At 33.2% G+C, this 21,505-nt stretch overlaps 1 protein-coding gene across 1 annotated transcript; it reads right to left on the reverse strand.

Moving 5' to 3' along the window:
• Positions 1-67: 67 nt before the first annotated feature.
• On the reverse strand, positions 68-17,316 carry LOC143075040 (uncharacterized). The gene is made up of 13 exons (XM_076250277.1): positions 16,954-17,316; positions 14,066-15,266; positions 11,911-13,289; positions 10,417-11,080; positions 9,714-9,830; positions 8,777-9,081; positions 7,343-7,468; positions 6,408-6,564; positions 5,605-5,788; positions 3,627-5,224; positions 2,202-3,467; positions 1,083-1,589; positions 68-450 (listed from the first exon to the last, which is right to left on the reverse strand). The coding sequence occupies exons 1-13, from the start codon at positions 17,257-17,259 to the stop codon at positions 203-205; spliced, it is 8,058 nt and encodes a 2,685-aa protein (XP_076106392.1). The 5' UTR covers positions 17,260-17,316; the 3' UTR covers positions 68-202.
• Between the last annotated feature and the right edge of the window lie 4,189 nt (positions 17,317-21,505).

Consider the following 21,505-nt stretch of genomic DNA (forward strand, 5'->3'; position numbering starts at 1 on the left):
TCGGACGCAAGAAATTTTTAAACGTGGTGTTTTCAATTCTTTTATCACCCTTCTTTAGACTAAAACGTTTATGCTGCAATAGCTATTTATTGTATGAAATAACATTAAAAAAAAATGGACGGAACTATATTCTACTGTAACATCAATTGTTAAAGTGACAATTAATGATTGTGTCTCGTAACAAATTTACTTCTATGGCTCTTTAAAGTATTATAGTTTGTCGATACGTGGTTGATAGTCCGGTGATCGATGTGGCAATCACGACAGCTCTTATTTCATGATATTCTTGCGGTATATCAATAGCGACTCTTGTTCCTGTCGTTATTATGGGCATCATAATATCTGTCATTCCTTTTGTAGAGCCTATTGCCACCTGGTACGAACCAATATATGTAGGTTTAAACACGTCCTTCCAGTCTATATAGTTTGTGCCATGGTCAAACCCTTTCCCTAAAATTAAACATTGCATTATATAAATGACACAGTAGATCCACACTGAACAGGGTGATATAACAAAGATATTTTTGATGAGAAAGTTTACTGTATATTGACAAAAACACATACAAAAGTAAAACACAACTTTTACGCATAACACGTGTGTATGAAATCAAACAGGTAAAGTTGGGACCAACAATATATTGGAAATGTGATTATATAGACGTACACAATCCTCAAAACTATCATAGATTGTGTTTGTCATATAAAAGAGTTGCCCAGGGGCGGATCCAGCCATTTTAAAAAGGGGGGGTCCTTACTCAGGACAAAAAAAGGGGGGGGTCCAACTTCATGTCCCATTCAAATGCATTGATCGTCAAAGAGAGGGTTTTAACCCCCGGTACACCCACCTCTGAATCCGCGCCTGAACTTGCCCCTAAATTATCAAATTAAAATTAGAGACAAGTATATAATTTTAATTAAAGTAATACAAAAGCATGGACTTCTTGGTGGTTAGTAACCTCTTAGTTACATGTAACTAATAATGAACCATTCATCATGATATCAAACGATCCGTGATGCTGCATGAAGATTTGAATGATTGAAATATTTTAATACACTTTTCTGAACTTATTTGTATGGCTCACCTGTTAACAATGGTTTAGTATGTTCACATTCAATAAGTGCGTGATTGGCGGTACTAGAGATATTTCCAATATTTGTTCCTTTGACATCAACAATGTATGCCTCCTTGTTTTCCATGTGAATATTTTTAATTCGAATGTAATTTTTATTAGGAATTTCAATGTTCGAGAGCAGAGTTTTGTTTTTAGACACCCGAGGGAAATACGATTGGATCCCGGAAGGATCATTGAAATTATCCCAGCGGAATGTTAGTGCCATCAGGTCCCCGGTGACATTACTTATTCCAGTGTCTGTTATAAATTCTATTTTTGAACCAATGTTTTCTGGTGGAATGTACGATACAACTGAAGGCCCACTATACGCATATCCAGATAATTGGACCCCATTTATACAGCGCAGTTTAAGGAATATTCTGCTTCCATGTTGGACCTTGAAATTTGTTGACCGAGATATAGATAACGACGAGGTAGCTGTCCAACCGATGATATCACACGATGATTCTGAAAATCCTGAAATAAAAATAACTCGATACAAAATGTCAAAATTAACTCTGACATTTGCAAAAACGTTTGACCTAATACAAAAGTGATGAAAATATAATTTGATAAACATTCTATGAATTGTTCCTGACATGTAGATAGAATATCAGATTACATATAAATATGTAAATGTATGCCTTCGTTTACGGTTTGTTATGTACTACTGCAATGAAAAACTATACCTATTCAAAATATTCTTTTGGGTTGTCAATCATGCCACATCTAATTATTTTTATATTGGTATTGTTTTCAAAGTGTTATATAGTTACGTACCAATGCAATAATCACAAAACTAAACTCGTCGTCAATAATAATTTGTTGTTGATATTTTATCTAAAAGATACACTGCTCACTGAATTATGAATCATACTTTTGTAATATTTACCAAAAAGTGATGAAAATATATATCTTTCGAAACAAGATTATATAAATCCTTTTTGGTATGTAGAATATTTTAAAACTAGTAGCTTATTCAAAGGTTATAAAACTTCCCATTTTGTTAACGGTTTATTTTGTGATAGAAAATTGTACAGTGAAATCTGAATCGTCTGGAAATTTCAAAAATATCAGTTAATTACGTACCAATACAATATTCACAAAACTTAACATCACTTTCGTCGTCAATAACATGCCATCTGGTATGTACACTGGTGGTTGTGTCATTCTGGACATCATGTCGGTACTCAAGTGATGATTTAATATGCTGAATTATGGGAGGAGTGTGATCAATAATAAATGGATGCGACTCGAATTCAGTTTGTAACCCTGCATGATTTATAACGACAGCTTGAACATAAACACGCTCACCATGTGTCAGGTTGGCCTCTACCATGTCATGCATACGATGAGATGATGATATTGCTGACTTTATCGTTTGTTGTTCGAACCCACCGTAGGCGCTTCCAATTCCAATGTTGACTTGCTTTATGCCACTGTCTAGATCAATCGCTCGTACACAAATGGAAATGCTGTCAGATGAAATTTGTTGTGTAGTAATGGTTTCAATGTCCTTAGTTTCGGTAATTATTGAGGAGCATTTTAAGACACGTATTACCATTTCTATTGATTTCAAACCCCCATATACATCCAATGAAAAATATTTCGGGGCCGTTTCAAATGCAAAGAAGTTGTATTCCGTTATCAACGAACCATCTGAATTACGAGCAAAAGGTAGAACCATTGAGACATCGTCAACTGCCAAAACAGCTTTCAATTCAAACGTGACTTCTGTAACAGAGACTGTTATCTTATAAACATTGTTTTTATGACATGTTATTTGGTCTAACCACCTATTTTTTCCAGTGATCTGTTTTTCATATATCTTATTAAAATGTTTACAATCAAACGATTGAGGTGGTGTATTGTCTATTGACAATTGCAGTGACGTCACAATGGGACTTTCATGGCCAGCCTTGTCAATAGCCTTGACCATGGCTGAAATCGTGTCTCCATGTTTCAGATTCCCATCGTAAACGGTGTGGTCGTGAATATCTAACTTTTGAAAACTAGATGATTCATTTGCCAATGGACCTTTGCCATTAACAATAAATCCTATGTAATATGAATCAATAAATGAATGTTCGTCCTCAAATCCATGCCAGGAAAATTGAACTAGTTGATTATTAGACTGGTAGATGGCATCGCTGTGATGTCCAGTATTGTAAACTATTCCAGCCATTGGCGCGATGTCGTCGATCGCAAAGCCATCGGAGCTTAGTTCAGTTTGTAGACCAATTTTATTGATGGCTCTAACAGTCGTGAAATATCTAGTCCCTGGTTCTAAAGAAAGGCCTGTCCAGTCTGCTCTTGTCTTGTGACCAACATCATGCATACGTACTATGTCATCAGCTGAAAAATAAATATCTTTGTTATTAAATTTCTGTTTTTCTTCAGTACTGCTTGGTAAAAAGGAAATAAGCACACAGTTATCACAAACACAAAATATAATTTCTAAATACAAAGTGATAGAAATAATTTTCTGTTAATTTGTAAATGAATTGAACATACCATACGGCGAAGTTCCGAGCGATACCATCAAGTTCATTATTCCACTTTCGTCATCGTAAAAGACACCATCCCAACAGGATAATACAGAATGTGTTGATAGAATATAATCCGCATCCTCCTCACAGTTTGAAATGGAATCGATAACAAAATATCTCTTGTGTATATCAGGTGGCGTGTGATCGACTTGGACTGGTTCTGATTGGAATATTTTATTCGATGTAAACGAGTACCAAGCTTTAACGTATGCAACATAGTTCGTCTTATGTTCCAGTTTTTTCTGTGGAGACAAACAGAAGATGGCTTCTGTCTCTTTTCCGACATCACGCCACGGGTTCTCATTTGCTATATCAAAAATACCAGTACCTGGCTTCTCGTTCTGTATACCAAATGTATATTCAAAACGCCATATTGATTCGTTTAAGTTGTCTGTCCATTCAGACTTTAGGCATGACGACGATCCACTTATACCTATATCGGTGTTTGACACAATCATTCTTACCATTTCTGAAGTTTTACCATTATTATCGGTTTTGCTATTACACATCGATTGTGAATCGGTTTTACATTTATGTCCAACAACAGCACACGTGCAGTCGTTATTGCAATATTCTGCCACACAAGAATGTTTCTGTATAACGAGGTTTCCTTTGGTATGATTCCGGTTAAAACTTACTACATCAGTTGTTATTTTGCTCTGAGAACTTGAAATACCAGCATAATTTTCTGCCCAGATAGTAAAAACTAGCTTTTCAGGTAATTTGTTGGTACTATCGATGTCTATGGTTGTGCGTTGCATGCCTCCCGGATCTTGTTGATTTGGTCTGACCTTATAGGCGGCAATAATATCAGTACTACTGTAATCATAACCAATTGATATATAATATAATTTAATGTCAGACTCAACATCACTAAATCCATACCATGTCAAATCAAATCTTAAAGACTTAAAGGTTCCAGGAATCACTTCCCAATTTAATGGCGGCATAAATCCCCCGACTTGGGGAGGAGAATAATCGAGCAAGACTTCAGAACTATATGCAGAGTTACAAAGTAAGGCAGCGTTACAAGCTGTCACCTGTACTACATAAACGTCTCCTAGACGAAGTTTATCGTCTTTTCCCAATTTGACGGTAAAAGTATTTTCGTTCGATAGGACTGTGTCCGCCATTGGAATATGAGAGTCTAACTTGCTATGGATCGAGATAGTGGTTCTTACAATAGGACTCCTATCATCGTCAAATTTCCATCTTAGTTTGAAAAAAGAAGGGTCTGATATCATTTGAAGGATATGAGACTGATTCCCATTTACACTTTCTATAAACGGTCGGTTTATTAAAACCGGCGGAGTGTCATCTATTATAAAACTCTGCGAAGATCTTTCCACACATAGTTCCACTTTATTACACGCTCTCACAGTCACAAACATAGGCACATCATCCTTAAGTTCAAGCTGAGTTTTAACAAATGATGATGATAAAGATACATTCCAACGATCCATAATGTCACAAAACAATGGCGTAGTACCAATGCATACTTCAAAATGGTCGATTCCGGATTGTGGGTCTTCAAATCCAATCCAAGTGGCATGTAGTGATGAGCTTAAATGATATCAAACATTTACTTTCTGTAATCGTAAAATATGAAAAATGTGCTTTTAGATAATCGACAAAAAAAGTTTCACCTGAAATATTTGAACGATATATGTTTAAGATGTCGAGTACAGTATTTCTTCACAATTATAGGTCACCGTACGGCCTTCAAAAATGAGAAAACCCCATGACGCATTTTCAGCTATTTGTTTGCTTGTCGTTAACCTTTCTTTTGTCTTTATTTTGCGGTCCTCGCTGAATGATATATTTTTTTTCTAATTCTTATTTCATACAGTCAGGACATTCAGAACCTGACATATGGTATCAACACTTGTAAATTAAATGCTCACTAAATTTGTTTTACGACAACATGTTGCACTAATACTTACTTATCAGACTGGTACCCTGAGTGAAATCCTGCTGCTCCAACAACTACTAAGCCAGGAATGGGATCAGAGTTGTCAATTAATACACCATTGGATGAACCATAACTACAAATACCTGCTCCATTACATGCTTTCAATATACAGTAATGTCTAACTCCTAGTACAAAGTTTGATGACCATGTCTTCACTGAAAATCGAAGTGATATTAAAATTAAAAGACGTGGTAAAATTGCAAATGAGACATCTCTCCATCAGATACCAATTTACACAGATATAGAATATAAAGATCAACATCATCAATGAGCAAATTCCATACCGCATAGTCAGTTATACAAGGTAAAATATATGTTTATACTATTATAACTTTATTTCAGTATTATTGATATCTAACATGACGAACATAGATATAGGAAGATGTGGTGTGAGTGCCAATGAGACAACTCTCCATACAAATAACAATTTAAAAAGTAAACCATTATAGGTTAAAGTACGGCCTTCAACACGGAGCCTTGGCTCACACCGAACAACAAGCTATAAAGGGCCCCAAAATTACTAGTGTAAAACCATTCAAACGGGAAAACCAACGGTCTAATCTATATAAACAAAACGAGAAACGAGAAACACGTATATATTACATAAACAAACGACAACTACTGTACATCAGATTCCTGACTTAGGACATATTCACTTTTTTTAATTAATTATAATTCAATAATGCCAGAATTAAACTTCAAATAAATACAAAATAAATATCCGCTGTAAAGTGATTTGTTGTTGAAGATAAAATGAGTTAAATCAGTTCTTACCAGTTTTTAAACCAACGTTTGTCAGTGTTTCTATATCGTCATTTCCAGCTGTTAAACCAAGTCCAACATAATAACTGTCAATCTGTGAATGTGGATCATGAAATCCTCTCCACTTACAGGATATACTTGTTGTATTCCTATGGTAGTCTATATCCGTCTACAATGTATTTTAAATTACTCTGTTGAAATATCAAATAGTACCTCTACACTCTTAAAAACAATAGAAACAAAGGCTGGTCTAACCGCATGCAAAAGTTTAAACAAAAAATGTCGAATTGAAAAAATAAATCTGAAAGGTAATATTTAGAAGAATATATATGTCTTATTCAATTAGTGTTTTGAGTAATTCAGTATTTAATAACTGTATATAATTTAATTTTGGATGTAACGCGTTTTCTGATTGGCTGACGTTATTTTGTTATGAGCCCATAGACATAATTTAGTCATGTGACCGTGACGTCATCAACGTTTTTTTCATGGTTTTCTACGGAGTAAAATAGAATTTAGAATTAAATTATAAGAAATGACTGTAATATTTTCGAAATAACATTAAAAATGTGGTGCACACTGTTAAATAACCCGCTCCGTGCGTTATTCAGTGTGCACCAAATTTTTAATGTTATTTCTTCATAGACAGAAAAAATATTACAGTCATTCCTTAAATATCAAATGTAAACAACACAAATTAATCATTAATTTATAAACTAAAATCTAGAATGATAAATGATAACGTTAAAGGATGGCAACAATTACATCGAATAGAATACCGCTTAACTTAATTTTAGAGATCTGTGTGAGGTCGCCTAGGAAGGCATGCTTTCAATTTATGTGGTATTAGACTTTTATTACGATTGATATATATTGATATTGATTGGTGATTGTTATTTCAGAATATTTGTTAGTAGCAATGATATCTATAAATTTTGTAGACTTACAACATCTGTTTCAACTTGCATGTTAGAAAGAGAAATATCCATAATGTGGCCAATCACTGGAGCTGTACTATCAACTATAAACGGCGTCGATACAGAAAATGAGGAAAGACCAGCTCCGTTGGTTGCCTAATGAAAAAATAGGAATTATTTTAACGGTGCAAAACTTTTGTTTTTCATCATGTATTACTAATATTATTGAATATCAAGAAAAGAATGCTCTTAATCTGTAGATATTAATGTATCAAAAAACAAGAATGTGTCCCCAGTACACGGATGCCCCATAAGTTCTATCAGTTTTTATGTTCAGTGGACGTGAAATCGGGATAAAAACTCTAATTTGGCATTAAAACCAGAAAGATCATGTCATAGGGGATATGTGTACTAAGTTTGAAGTTGATGGGACTTCAACTTCATCAAAACTACCTTGACCAAAAACTTTAACCTGAATTTGGACAGACGGACGAACGAACGAACGTACAAACGACCGAACGGACGAACGGAAGCACAGAACAGAACAAATATTGCCCTTCTACTGTCGTAGTTGGGGCATAAAAAAGACAAAACGACTCTATGGAATGAATATATATGCAGAGAGATTGCTTATTTATAAACATTTATGAAAAAGGAATATTCATAGCTCATATGTCAAAACTTATTGACAATGTCAAGGCCAAAAAATCAAAGATAAACTCTGACAAACAAAAGTATAAAAAAAACACAAAGAGATCACTAATGATTGGGAAAAAAATAAACTAACAAAATCTGTGGTTAGGTGCACGTGAAGGGTTTGATTATAACATTAACGGTACCAATTTTCCTGCACCAGATGCGAATTTCGGAAATACATGTCTCTTCAGTGATGCTCGTGGCTTAAATATTTGAAAAACCAAAGCTTATATAAAAGATGAAGAGCTGTAATCCAAAAGGTCCAAAAAGTATAGCCAAATCCGTGAAAGGAATCAGAGTTTTGCATGAGGGACATACAATCCTTAATTTATAATAATTTCTATCATTTTGTAACAGCAAATTTTAATAACACACAACATCCGTATTTTCATGCCAGTACCGAAGTACTGGCTTATGGTTTATTTGTACCCTCGGCGACTAACAGTCTACCAGCAGAGGCACATGTCGTGGTTTACAAATGTTATTACAAATGAAGTGATGCGTATTATTCGGTTTCTTTCAAGGAATATCAAACAAAATATGTATCCTATCAAAAAGCACTTATAAATATATGCGTTTAAAGATAATGGCCTTAATTTTCATACAACTAAAATACATTTCTTATTTTTAAACTGACTAATTTCTATGTCATTCGACTCTTTTTACAGTTGTTTGATTATCACACCACATATACTGACTTTTGAATTGAGTGAGTTATACATAATTATGATTTACATATAGTTTTCAGTCTTTCATCAAATAATATACCTTAACGATAGCATAATACTGATGTCCATCAGTTAATCGACTATCTCCATTTATTTCTGGAAACATTTCAGTATTTTGGAAAAGCACAATATCTGCAGAGTTGTTTGTAGAACCTATTCCAATTTCAAACTGTACTATGCCGCTCTCTTTGTCTTCAATTCCAAACCACTGGACCGAAATGTGATGATTTTTTACGAAATGACCAATTCCTCTTTCAACTTGTGTTGTACCAGTTGAAGGTGGAGTGTTGTCATAAATAACGCCTTCTGAGTGTCTTTCAACAGATCGATTCAAATAGTCAAAGGCTACAATTGTTTTTAAAAATTCTGAAAAGGCTCAAATACATTTACACTTTGAAAACAGAACATCATCAAAATAACTGTTTGTTTTGCTCATATGAATTTATCTGATGTATTGCCGATTCTTGATACAACCAAGTTGTGTGTAAGGTTCTTCAAAAATCTTGTAAAAAGTGTAAACTTGGCTATATATCTAATTTGTAAACAGATATTACATAACCTATAAAATGTAATACCAAGAACTTGTTGTAAGCTACATGAAATGTCAAATACAACCATATGTGAACAAACGACAACTTGAATACACTCTGACAAAATACATGTTTACACTCTGTATTTGTCAAACCATTGGTGGCCAACTTCATCATGTTGTAACATATAGTAAGCATCTAACACTCGGTGATGCTCATACTGATGTTTGATAGTATATAATGGTCCTTTTATTCAATGGCTTTTTCCAACGTCCGTATAAGAGTTTTGATTTTCAAAAAGTGTGGCCTCGAGCATCAATGCAGATATATTGATTATCGAAATGCGCATCTAGTGCAATCCAGTTGGTATCGTTTATATCATTATGGTAAATTTTAATGTTTATTTGTTGCAAATTTGACACTATTCAAAATAATCTTAGTTGTTACCTCGTACAGTAGCATGATATACTTGTCCTGGTTGTAAGTGCAAGTCTGTAACAACAACAAAGTCTGTCAAACCAGCTATTGTAAAGGGTACAACATCAGTTCCATCTATACTGGTACCTGTGTGTTAACATAACCACACATTTATTTATAAATATTGATAAAATGATGATTGACATTCAATACTTAGATGATAAGGCGTGTTGCCAGGGTTCATCTACATGTTTTTATATAATTAATATTTTTGAAGATGTTTAACATTTCATAGATTGCGTAGGTAAAGTGTATATTATTTGGATTTGGGAAATCGAAAATATATCACCTCTGATCGGGTTGTAGATTTCTAATGTAATGTTTACTTATGGCGAGACGTTCGACTTAGAAAATAACTTGTAATGGGAACTTCATCATATATTTTTGATACTTTTCACATATTTTCAAGATGGAAAAGGTGACCTATTCCAGCGGCACGTCCTATCATCTTGTATATAGAAAGTGATTACAACTATGATGATTATTATTATACCTATTGTTATTCTTTAACAAATTATTTATTTGTTCCTATTTTTCTATTTTTATCTTTATTCAAAAATTTCGTTTCATTCTAATATGCATTTTAGGAGGTACAGAACGTTTTTTATGTTCAGCTTTTATCAAATTACGTCCCTCGTAACGATATCTTTAAATTTAATAATCATGTTCTTACCTATTGCGTATTGATAAAATGATACTGCATCTTGGTATCCCATGTCGACTGCTTTAACATTTCCAGTAAAACCTGACCACTGAATTTTCATAGCTGAGCCTTCAATTATATAGCCATTTCTCGATGGTATATAAACATTGCCACCCTTAGGAACGCCATCATCAAAAAGGAATCCATCACTACAACCTTGAAACTCACCACTCACAGCGCAAATATACAACATTCCAATTTCGGTAAGATACGGATTATTAAAATTAACAAACCCGTTTGTTGTATGTTTTGTAAATAAGCAAGAAAAATCAAGTGAACAGTCTGTTATTGGAATATTGTTATGTTTCGTAAGAAACCATTTTACTGAAACGTCGGATTTTCCGAGGAGAAAACCTCCAATCTTTATATTTCGTTCAGCAAAATCTATTTCGTTGTCATGAAGAAGAGACATATACTTTCCAATGTGAGCACTGTATTTCAATTCTTTTATTTGCCTTATAACAGGGTTCTGAAGATTTAAATCATAAATTACCATTTTATCAAATGTATTTGGGTCATCTATCACATCTGATTTGGTGCAAGCACGTTTGATATTCCCCGAGGGACAAAATGCTTCTATACAAAGGTACATAGTATGATGCAGGTATACTGGAATCTTTAGACAGTTAGAGTCCTGTAATGTATTAAAACATGTCAGTTACGAAATATCGTCAGGAAAGATAGAAATTCTTTAAATGAAGCATTCTTCTGATTAGACAGTTATTTGAAAAAATAAAATTAAGCCAGAACGATATTTATGTAGAAAAAAATAAAATCACAAAATTACTGAACTCAGAGGAAAATCTAATCGGAAAGTCCATAATCACATGGCAAAAATAATGTGTCATATAAAAAGAAGATGTGGTATGATTGCCAATGAGATATAAGCCCATACCGCATAGTCAGCTATAAAAGGCCCCGAAATGACGATGTAAAACAATTCAAACGAGAAAACTAACGGCCTTATTTATATCAAAAATAAATCATAATTCGTTTAAATTGATTCATGGGTTAAATATATGTATTAAATAGTAAAGGAATGCATTTAAAACATTCATGCATTTTGTTTTAGCACTGATTACACTTTTGAAGTATTAGTATATCAAATATCAGGTTTGGAGACATCTGCATTCACTTCGACACTATTTTATTTGGTGTTATGTCTGTTAAGTCAAGATCACAATCATTGTGAAACGGAAATAGCAGTATATCTTATGAAATAAGATGGTTTACTAGAAAAGAAATAATGGGATAACTTAACTGATAAGATTCACATCTAATGTTTCTCTAATCAAATTTGTATTAATATTGAAACCTTCAGGACGTGATTATTCTTTCAGAATGTCCATCAGTAAAAGAATTAGGGATTTTTACGTGCATTTTTGTATTTAAATTAACAAAAAGCGCATTAAAGTACGTCATATAATTTCCTCATTACAAACACTAAATGAAAGTTAATTTTACCGTATAAGTTTGTGTTGTTTCATTGACTTCATTTACTGTAACGATTTTACAATCTGTAATCCTTGTATTTCCTTCGTCTTTAAACAAGGACCACCTATATCCTAATGGGAAAGTTTCGATATAGTCTTTAGTGCAGTGTGATTTCTGCCATCTTACGGTTGTTTTTGTGCAATTGTCAGCAAACTGAATTGAAGCCTGAGCTTTCATATCCATTGATTTTACTTGTTGAACTATAATGAGATTCGAAACGGACGGCAATAGGCATTTCAACCCCACACAAGCCTTTACAAACACCGTATAAGGTCCCTCCTTAAAATTACCATGAAAATACTTAGAGTTGTCTGTCCCAACAGATTCATACAGTACTTTATTTTGACAAGTATTATTGTTTGACATTTGACATAATCCTATCTCATAATTTGATAAATATTGTACGTATTTGTCATCAATTGACCAGTACACAGGTAATAATGATGTTGAAGATTGTATTCCCATATCTGGATCGCACTGATGAAGGTGTAATGTTATGTTGGGAGAGAGATTCGAATGGTTACTTTGTACATCGATGAAAATACTTGAGACGGAAACTATTGCCATGAATGTTACTATCAGCTGATCGGAATGTTTACTTTGATATTTAATAAGCACATTAGTATTTGTAATTACAAACGAGGCAGAATCTGCCAGTAAAGAATAAGTGACACCATGTTGAAGAGATTTAAAAAGTGAAAGTACTGACTTCTTGGACAAAACATTCCAGCTTCCCAATTCGTTTTCTTTGCCACAACGAATACCATGATAAATCTTCATAGACGAGGTCACCGTGGTACTGTTTAAAAATATAAACCCATCGGAGGATACTCTGTAGATTTCCTGACTTTTATAAGATGCCCTGATAGTCACATAATATTGTTTCTCTGTTTTAAGTTTGCCTATATATTTGCAAACCCTTTCATCATCGGTTGCATTAAACACGTGGAAAGCTATTGCATCATCGGACTTGTTAAGGGTACCGACTCCTACTTCGAATTGTATCTCCTCATTTGTAAAACCTTTCATTACAAAACAGTAAACCTTAGCGTCATATATAGCGTCTACATCTTGATAGGGTCGTGTACTTCCAGGGTCAACATCTAAAACTATCCCATGTCTAGGTGGAACTATATTTGGTAGTTTGAACGAAGGTGTATCTTTACTGCAATAATGTCCAGCATAGTTATACACGTGCATTTGAATATGGAAGTCTAAACTTTTCACGGAATCATACACTTGTAACTTTTTAATTGGGTATTTGATGCATTGGTGATGGCGACCACACTGCCCACCGTGTGATTTGACATTCCACTCTAGAAAAGGTGTGATGTACGTATTATCCATGCCTGAAATTATAGTGAAAACTATAAGAAATTAAAAAAAAAAATAAACATTTCTGACTTTTAGACTTTGAACGAATGATTTAAAATACTTTTGAAAACATTTTATCTTTAATTTTCACGTTTAAATTTCACGTTAATTGCGTTTGATGATTTAAAGTGTCCGGTGTTTGGATTTAAGAACTATGTAAATTAAGTAGGAGTAAGTTTGAAATACGTTTTGTGTATCATATGAATTATGGTATCACGTTAACAATATTAATATGATTTAATTGAAAAGCACGTTATATCTTAGATAAACACAGTGGCCATTGTCACTGTATTGTAAGTTAGGTAGTAAGCACGTCTATGCTGACATGAATTATCATTGATTTATAGATGGTTTATGAAACTTTGCATTTTTTAAACACTAAGGATAAACTACCCCTGAAATATATTACCTTAGCTATATCTAACAAGAAGTATAGAGGAAGTGGTACTGACATATTTGACTTTAATAACAGAAATATCAATAAACAAAGTGTCACTGCCTTGAAAAATAATTGATAGAAAGCCCCTTTATCTTAGTGTTTATTGCTCTGTTTTGATGGATACGTTTGGTAATTCCTTTGATGGTAGAAAAAAAATAATTGTAAAATTAATTACGATGATATAATTTTGTTTGTTTGTTTGTATATGTTATAAAATATTATTTTTCTTCTTCGACTTACCTATATGGAACATTCCTTATTTCATTTCGGCTGTTTGTTTGTTATAAAAAAAAATATGCATTTCCAACTTACCTACACGAAACATTACTGATCCTATGTCTTCTTTTTGTTCAGTGTCATAAAAGTTTCCCTTGTCCCACTTAGCAATCACATAACCATTATCAATCACGGGCTTTGGAATATCCTGACAGACTGGTGGTGTTTCATCGGCTAATATTGGTCCGAACCATATCTTCTGGTCTAAACCAGCTCTGTTTTGCACTTTGATGAATATGTATATTTGTTCCTCTCCTATAAGGCCTGGGTGATGCTGGATATAGCTTTCTATATGATGCGTTTTGGTGTAGTCCATTAACTCTGGACTATCAATTGATGATTTGTCTCTCCCAAAACCCACATAGGCATGGGCAATCTGACTATGATCTTCACTGATGTTCCATGTGATATGAAAGAGATCCGTTGGAGTATAGATAAAGTTTTGTTTATAATGACTTAGGCTGCGACACATGAATGTTGATACGGCATTATCTTCGTTTTTAGTTTCTAATGTAATCGGCAGTAAAGTAAAAACGTCATCATTGCTGTAGTTTGCACATACTTTACTACATTCATCCCCAGATAATCTAACTCGCCTCAAATTTTGCTTCATTTGCCATGGAATGCCGTCATAACAACCAATAGATTCTTCTGTCTTTGCATGTTTGATGCTAACGTTCACAATATCCGGAACACTTTCATCGAATATTATTCCGTCTGAACAAGCAATCTCTGAGGGACTCATTGCGTTATTAAAGGCTATAACAGTCACGTGATATTTACCATGACCATCTGGAAATACCATTTTTGTAGATACGTGAGAGATTTCCTGTACAAAAGAACCGTTTATATTACCAGTTGTCATGTCTTTCAAATTATGGATGCAGTCTCTACCAATGGCTACTCTGTATAACTTAATACCACTCTCATGGTCAATAAATCCATGCCAGTGTACAGTGAATTCATTTATACTTGTATAGTCTATATCAGGACTGCCTACTGGACCTTCTAAAACCACGCCTACCTCAGGCGGAGATTCGTCAACTAATATGTCAATATGATCGTATGCGACAAGATGAGCGTTGTTTGTTGCTGTAACGGTGAAGAAATATCTCCTGTTATGATTTCCTGTATGTTTGTTTAAAGTTTTCAGCTTTTTAAGTTCTGCCACATATGTTGTTGTGGTACATTCACCAAGAATGGGACAATAACAAGACGTAGTATTTGCACATGAAATCTTAAAAAAAAATAAGATTAGTGATCATTTTTATACAGTTACAAGTACATATTATTAAACCAGTTTCAGTCTAAATGTTATTATTCATTTAGGTTTTCATGTTGTTGTGATATAGCATTGTCTAAGGGATATCATTGTTGTTTCTACTGATGACGACCGTGTGCGTTATCTGCTCGTTGTTTTATACCGCTAAGATACTTAAGAGAATTTACATTCGGTCAATGTTTTGGAAATAAAACATTTACTTTATCAGAAATACCGGGCTTATAATTCAATAACGAAACATACATTTGCCTAACATAAGATTAGCTAGAGGTGCCTTATTCAAAGCTGTTAAAGAAGTCATATCAATTAAGAAGATACTTTTGAAAAGGTAGTATGTTGTAATAAATAAATTACGTTCCAATCTTATCACTAATAATTGTTTCTAGTTATATCATATTTTTTTAATTGTCCGTTAAGAGATTCGTGTTGAGTGGTATTCAAATGTCTATGTTTTATCTGTTCACAGGGATGTTGGTAAACTCTATTCAATTAAGATCCCGTCTCATCATATAAAAATATACAATTCTTTTCAAATCTGTAATTTGGTACAACTATTTTGATGTATATTAAAAATGTATTGATCTAATTTTGTTTTACATTTTTGAAACACTTAGGCTTTTCTACCTCAGGAAAAGATAACCTAAGCTGTATTTTGTAAAACATTTAGGAAGTTTTGGTCCTCAATGCTCTTCAACTTCGTACTTTGTTTGGCTTTTTAACTGTTTTATTTTTAGCACCACTGATGAGTTTTTTTGTAGAAGAAACGCGCGTTTGACGCAAATACAAAATTTCAATCCGGCATCAGGTATCTATGATGAGTTTATTTATTAATATATTGTCCTTATTGTAACATATAATTTTTTAAATAACTTTTCTATTTCGATAATATGTGTGATAATAGCGTAATATTAATACAGCAAAACGAAATTATAGGCGTTAAGTTGAAAAAGCAGCTAACGTGGTTTATATTTTAGTAGTATCTTGTCACAGTAAGTCTTTTCATCGATTGAATAATCGAAAACAGGTTGGTGAAGTATTGAATCGCTACAGTATTCTTTATATATCTCCAGTTGGTGTTCTTATCTACTGTACTTGTACTCCATTTATTATTATGCCTTTCTACTCCTCCGTAGAAAAGACATATTGATTTTTTTTCTGATTTTTTTTTATATTTGTTTCTTCCGCTACTTCTAATTTTTGCGTGGAGAGTTTGATTTGCAAACTGTCCATTTTGTATATGATCGAACAGTGTTTACGCTTTTTAGTGAAACCGTTCAACCGAACACGTTTCCATGCTAGAGTTATCTCCCCAAACACTGTTTCCGTTTTATTACTACTCCTTCCTAACCGTAACAAAGACCGCACAATTCTTTTACCAAATGTCTCATTGCTTCCTATTGCATCCTCAGGAAATGTATATTCAGTGACCAATAGCTACTTCTAGTTATTATTGATTATCTTTTTTTTTAAATCTGATATTGAACAATTGGATTTTAATTATTATTATTATTATTATTATTATTATTATTATTATTATTATTATTATTATTATTATTATTATTATTATTAATATTATTATTATTATTATTATTATTATTGTTATTGTTGTCATTTGTTGATAATGTTAAAATCAGTGACTTACCGAATTGTTTGTCGCTGTCACTGCTATTGCTTTGTCGATCAGGACCGTTTTGTTTTCATAAATACCAAACTCCCATTTGATTTCCCGAACTCCACTATGTAAATCAAATGCCTTAAACTCTAAATGCATAGTAGATAAGTCCGAACTATGATGGACATACAGCTGTTTCTTTTCATTTCGAATTAACCATATGTCAGCTATTTCCGGTACAGATCGGTCGATATGAACTTGTATACTATCATCGAGTGTATGGTTCATGATATCTCTGGCTTGGAGACGGAGTAAAAATGTGTCACCATCGTTCATACTAGGATTGAGACATAGTGATTGTGACGTAATATTTTGCACTTTTCCAGAAAATATAATTCTTTCGTTGCGCAAAAGAGAATAAAAAAAATTTGTCAAACCATTTACATTTTTTGTACCTGTGACGGATAAAACGCCAGTTATCTGGTCATATATTCCTTTGATTGCATTATTTGCCTCTGCTTTGATTGGACGAAGTGGATTGTTCTTTTTGTAATTGTTATTGAAAAATCTATTTTCCCATGTATAACAAATACTTTTATGGTGTATTTGCCATACAAATTTTGTGTGGTTTGATGCTGAAACAACTCTTAAAGGTATTAAATCATTCTTTACAATATTTGATGTATTGTCATACAGAACAAATCGCCTAGTCTGTTTAACATTGTTTGCTCTATCTTTGACTTCCATTAAAACCGCATATAACATTGGATTTTTCTCTGGTAATTGAATTTCAACTTCTGTTTCATCTTTCGAACAGTTGTATGGGCCAGCAACAAAAGCTCTATCCCTCATTAATGATTCGTTCGTTGCATCAGTCATCTCATATACACTTATTTCATAAGATTCTATACCAGATGCCAGCGTTGCAGTTCCAAGTCTAGGATACGGGTCAGACCAACCCCTAAACGACACTTTTAAACCACGTGAAGTTGTTATTGTTTTTGAAAGTTTCAGTGGTTCGGCTTGACAGCTTACACCATCAGGACAAAACACGGGTGGTTCGTTGTCATAAATATAACATAACTGCCGAGAGTTTTCTGTTTTCGTATACGGTACTGTTGTAGTGTCGTGGTCTTCTGTTTCAAGGTTTATTGACACAAGATAGCCACCGCCTTTAACATGGAATGTGAGGCAAAAACTGCAAAGTATACATTTAGATTTTATCTCTGCTTGAGTGATATTCAGAATCAAACTTTAATCCCATGTTTATTATGAAAAGGTGCAGGAATAATAATAGTAAAACAACTTAAAGTGGGTCTACTGGCAGTCGTTAACAAATACGTCTGAATTTGTTTTTGTTGCACTTCAGATTTTCAGTTCCTTTGTTTTCCTCTTATAGTTGGTGTGTTTCCCTCAATTAATGTTTTGTTTGGCTTTATGAATATTTTGATATGAGCGTCACTGCTGAGTCTTATGTAGACGAAACACGCGTCTGGCGTACTAAATTATAATCCTGGTACCTTTGATAACTATTTAACCCGTATATTTTTTCTCTCAATCGATTAATGACTTTTGAACAGCGATATGCTACTGGTGTCTTTGTTTACAATGAACTGTGTTCTCTTATGTTTCTTTTTCGGAAAATGTCCAAACAAGGTCAGGAATATGGCAGGTAATTTCGCCGTTTCCGTCGATGGATAGCGTTTTATTTTTTCCTCTTTTTGACTTTACCTTGTAATTCGAAAAGTTGGTTATAAAGGCGTTCAATAAACTGTTCGCATCTACATTGGTTCATAGCGTAATATATTATAATTTCAGATTTCACTAGTTGAATGTGACGTCTTACATGCTTTTTTATATATTGAACACGTTGAATAATATTCTTTGACATTATTTACGTTTATTTAAAACATGATTTGTTTCATGGATTGTTTTTCTTATTCTTAAAAATACATCAGGAAAAAGGTAAGATAACAAAAAACCGAACTCAGAGCAAAATTCAAAACGGAAAACCCTAATCAACATTTCAAACACATCAATCGATTGGATAAAACCTGTCATATTCTTGACTTGAAACATTTGTTTGAAGAAAATGGTGGATTTAACCTGTTCATGTAGCTAGAAGAACCTCTCACTGTTATGACAGTTGCACAACTTTCAATTATATTGATAAAAATGTTTAAAAAAAACAAGAAGGCATAACAAAAACATCAAAAATAGGGTACAGCAGTCAACATTGTGTAATAATGACTATCTCAAATTAGTCTGAACTTAAATTTCTAGCTTTTTTACTAATTGATTAAAACTATCACTCATTCGCCCTTCAATCCTTTAGTTATGGTTATTCCATTTTCTGCAAGTAAAACTGTTATTTAATATGGTACTTGTAGAGGTAGAACATTTTTTCATGTTTGACATTGATTCAATTTAATTTGTTGGATACTTTTTTTATAGAATACACAGTGATACTCTATGCTATTTTGGTATTTGTTGTAGTGTAATTGATGGGGTTTTTTTCGTTGGATTCTTTTGATCAATCTACAATTTTCTAACCTTTCTCCATTCTTCAGATCATCGATGACTGAAAGTTGTGGTTTTGTCGCATAATTTGACACCGGGTTTAAAGACAAACTGTCCTGTTTTAATGACGTTAAACTAACTGTATTTCTTACCCCTAAAACCAAAATAAATGTATATTAATTCTAAAAGCTTATGATAGTAACTTAAAGGTTTTTTTAAGTGCTGTTCCAAGCAAAAATCAGTGCAGACTTGTGGTATCATTTAATGTTTGTATGGGTTTATGAATATAATTTAGAAGATTTTTTATGAGTGTCAATGAGACAAATCTCCATTTAAGTCACAATGCATCAAAAGTCTACAATAAAATTTCTAAGTACGGACGTTAACATGGATGCTTGGCTCATACCGAACACCAAACTATAAAGAGCCACAAAATAGCTAGTGTTAAACAATTTAAACAGGAAAACCAACATTCAAATCTATAAAAAGAACAAGAATAGTCGGCTAGCGTTTCAGAAATAATATGATAACCATAGAAAAGAATACTTTATTCGACATGAATTCAGTTATGATTGGTCTTCCCATATAATACTCTCTGCCAGTGCGGCTTATGTGATGGTCTCCTGAGATGGTCACTCCACCGACATAGAAAATGCCATGCATAAATCTGTATGTCAATATTTGTAGACTAACGATCTTATAATTAGGATCTTCTTATTCGTCCGGGTCACATGAGATCACCGTCAATATTGGATGGGGTTCGTGGTGCTTAGTCTTAAGTTTTCTATGTTGTGTCTCTGTACTTTTATTTGTCTGTTTGCCTGTTTGTCTTTTTTATTTTTTATCCAAACCGTTGTCAGTTTATTTTCTCTATGCGTTGGACTGTACCTCTGGTATCTTTCGTCCTTCTTTTACGACACGTCATAATCTTATTAAGGATGTACTTAGGTGAGGTTTTGGAATTTGTGTCAAATGTTCAGACTCTTTGGTGTTTTTCCATACATTACAATGTAAAATATTTTGCCCCATAACACCCATTTATTTTTTTCAAATAAGACTTGATAGTTGATGAAAGATCATTTACCAAAATTTTTGAAAATTCTTGATTTTCTTTCTTTTGTTTTGAGACCCAATATTACCAATGCAAATATAAGGTAAAAGTCCGAGTCAACATTTTCCCGCCATATTTTAAATCTCAAAAATCTCGAAAAGGAGGTTCATGACCTATCAATATTTTTAGCTTATCTTTTTCCTTAATTGATGCTCTACCAGTATGAATTATCATTTCTCAATTTATTATACCTTACCTAACCTCACCTAAGTACATCCTTAAGGCGAAGTGTACGTAATTAACTACTCCACAATTTGAAAAAATACATGTGGAATCTGTTTGTAAAATTCATCAGTATATAAAATAAAAAAGGGGTTAACCGTTTCCGTTTTTCAGATACAAGCTGTTAAAACAAATAACATGATACGCAAGAAATACAAAGGATATATTGGGAAAAATCATAAAAAAACAGCAAATATTTTTACTTTATCATGATTTTCTAATTTGTGGTCAATGGAATTTTTGTAAAATGAGATTCCAAAATAAACGACTTGAGAAGAAAAAAATTGTATTCTCTACTTCTGAATGATATACAAAAGCACAACAAAACAATAAACTTTTCGCAAACCTTTCGAAATTGGAAATTGATCAAGAAAAAAATACAAGGGTTTTTTTTCTCATACATGTGTAGTTTCAGTTTCAATCATGGTTCTAAATTTAGATTCTACTTTCCGGAAAAGTTGCAGACAGAATAGAAGACACCTGTTTATATTCTGCTACTTAAGAACTGAGATATGGAAGAGATAGAATTTACTTATTCTGAGATAAATGTCATAGTGCTCAATACTTAGATTCTGGTTAATGTTTTGTAAACGAAATTTTAAGATAGCACAGCAATATTATTTGGGTTCATGATAGAGCGCACAAAGTCATTAAACTGATTATGTCTCATTCATGTGCCTATTTAGTATGGGAGAAATATCGCGAAACTAACGACGCACGGTTTTTTTT

The sequence above is a fragment of the Mytilus galloprovincialis genome, chromosome 5 (assembly GCF_965363235.1).
Source record: "Mytilus galloprovincialis chromosome 5, xbMytGall1.hap1.1, whole genome shotgun sequence".
NCBI classification, from domain to species: domain Eukaryota; kingdom Metazoa; phylum Mollusca; class Bivalvia; order Mytilida; family Mytilidae; genus Mytilus; species Mytilus galloprovincialis.

Bases quoted from the DNA above. Each gene is read 5' to 3' on its own strand.
- LOC143075040 (XM_076250277.1), bottom strand. From the start codon at position 17,259: ATGAACGATGGTGACACATTTTTACTCCGTCTCCAAGCCAGAGATATC. The intron at 7,469-8,776 runs GTATATTATTTG...TTTTTTCATTAG, and splicing joins AGTATTATGCTATCGTTAAG to GCAACCAACGGAGCTGGTCT. The intron at 3,468-3,626 runs GTATGTTCAATT...TTTATTTTTCAG, and splicing joins GCTCGGAACTTCGCCGTATG to CTGATGACATAGTACGTATG.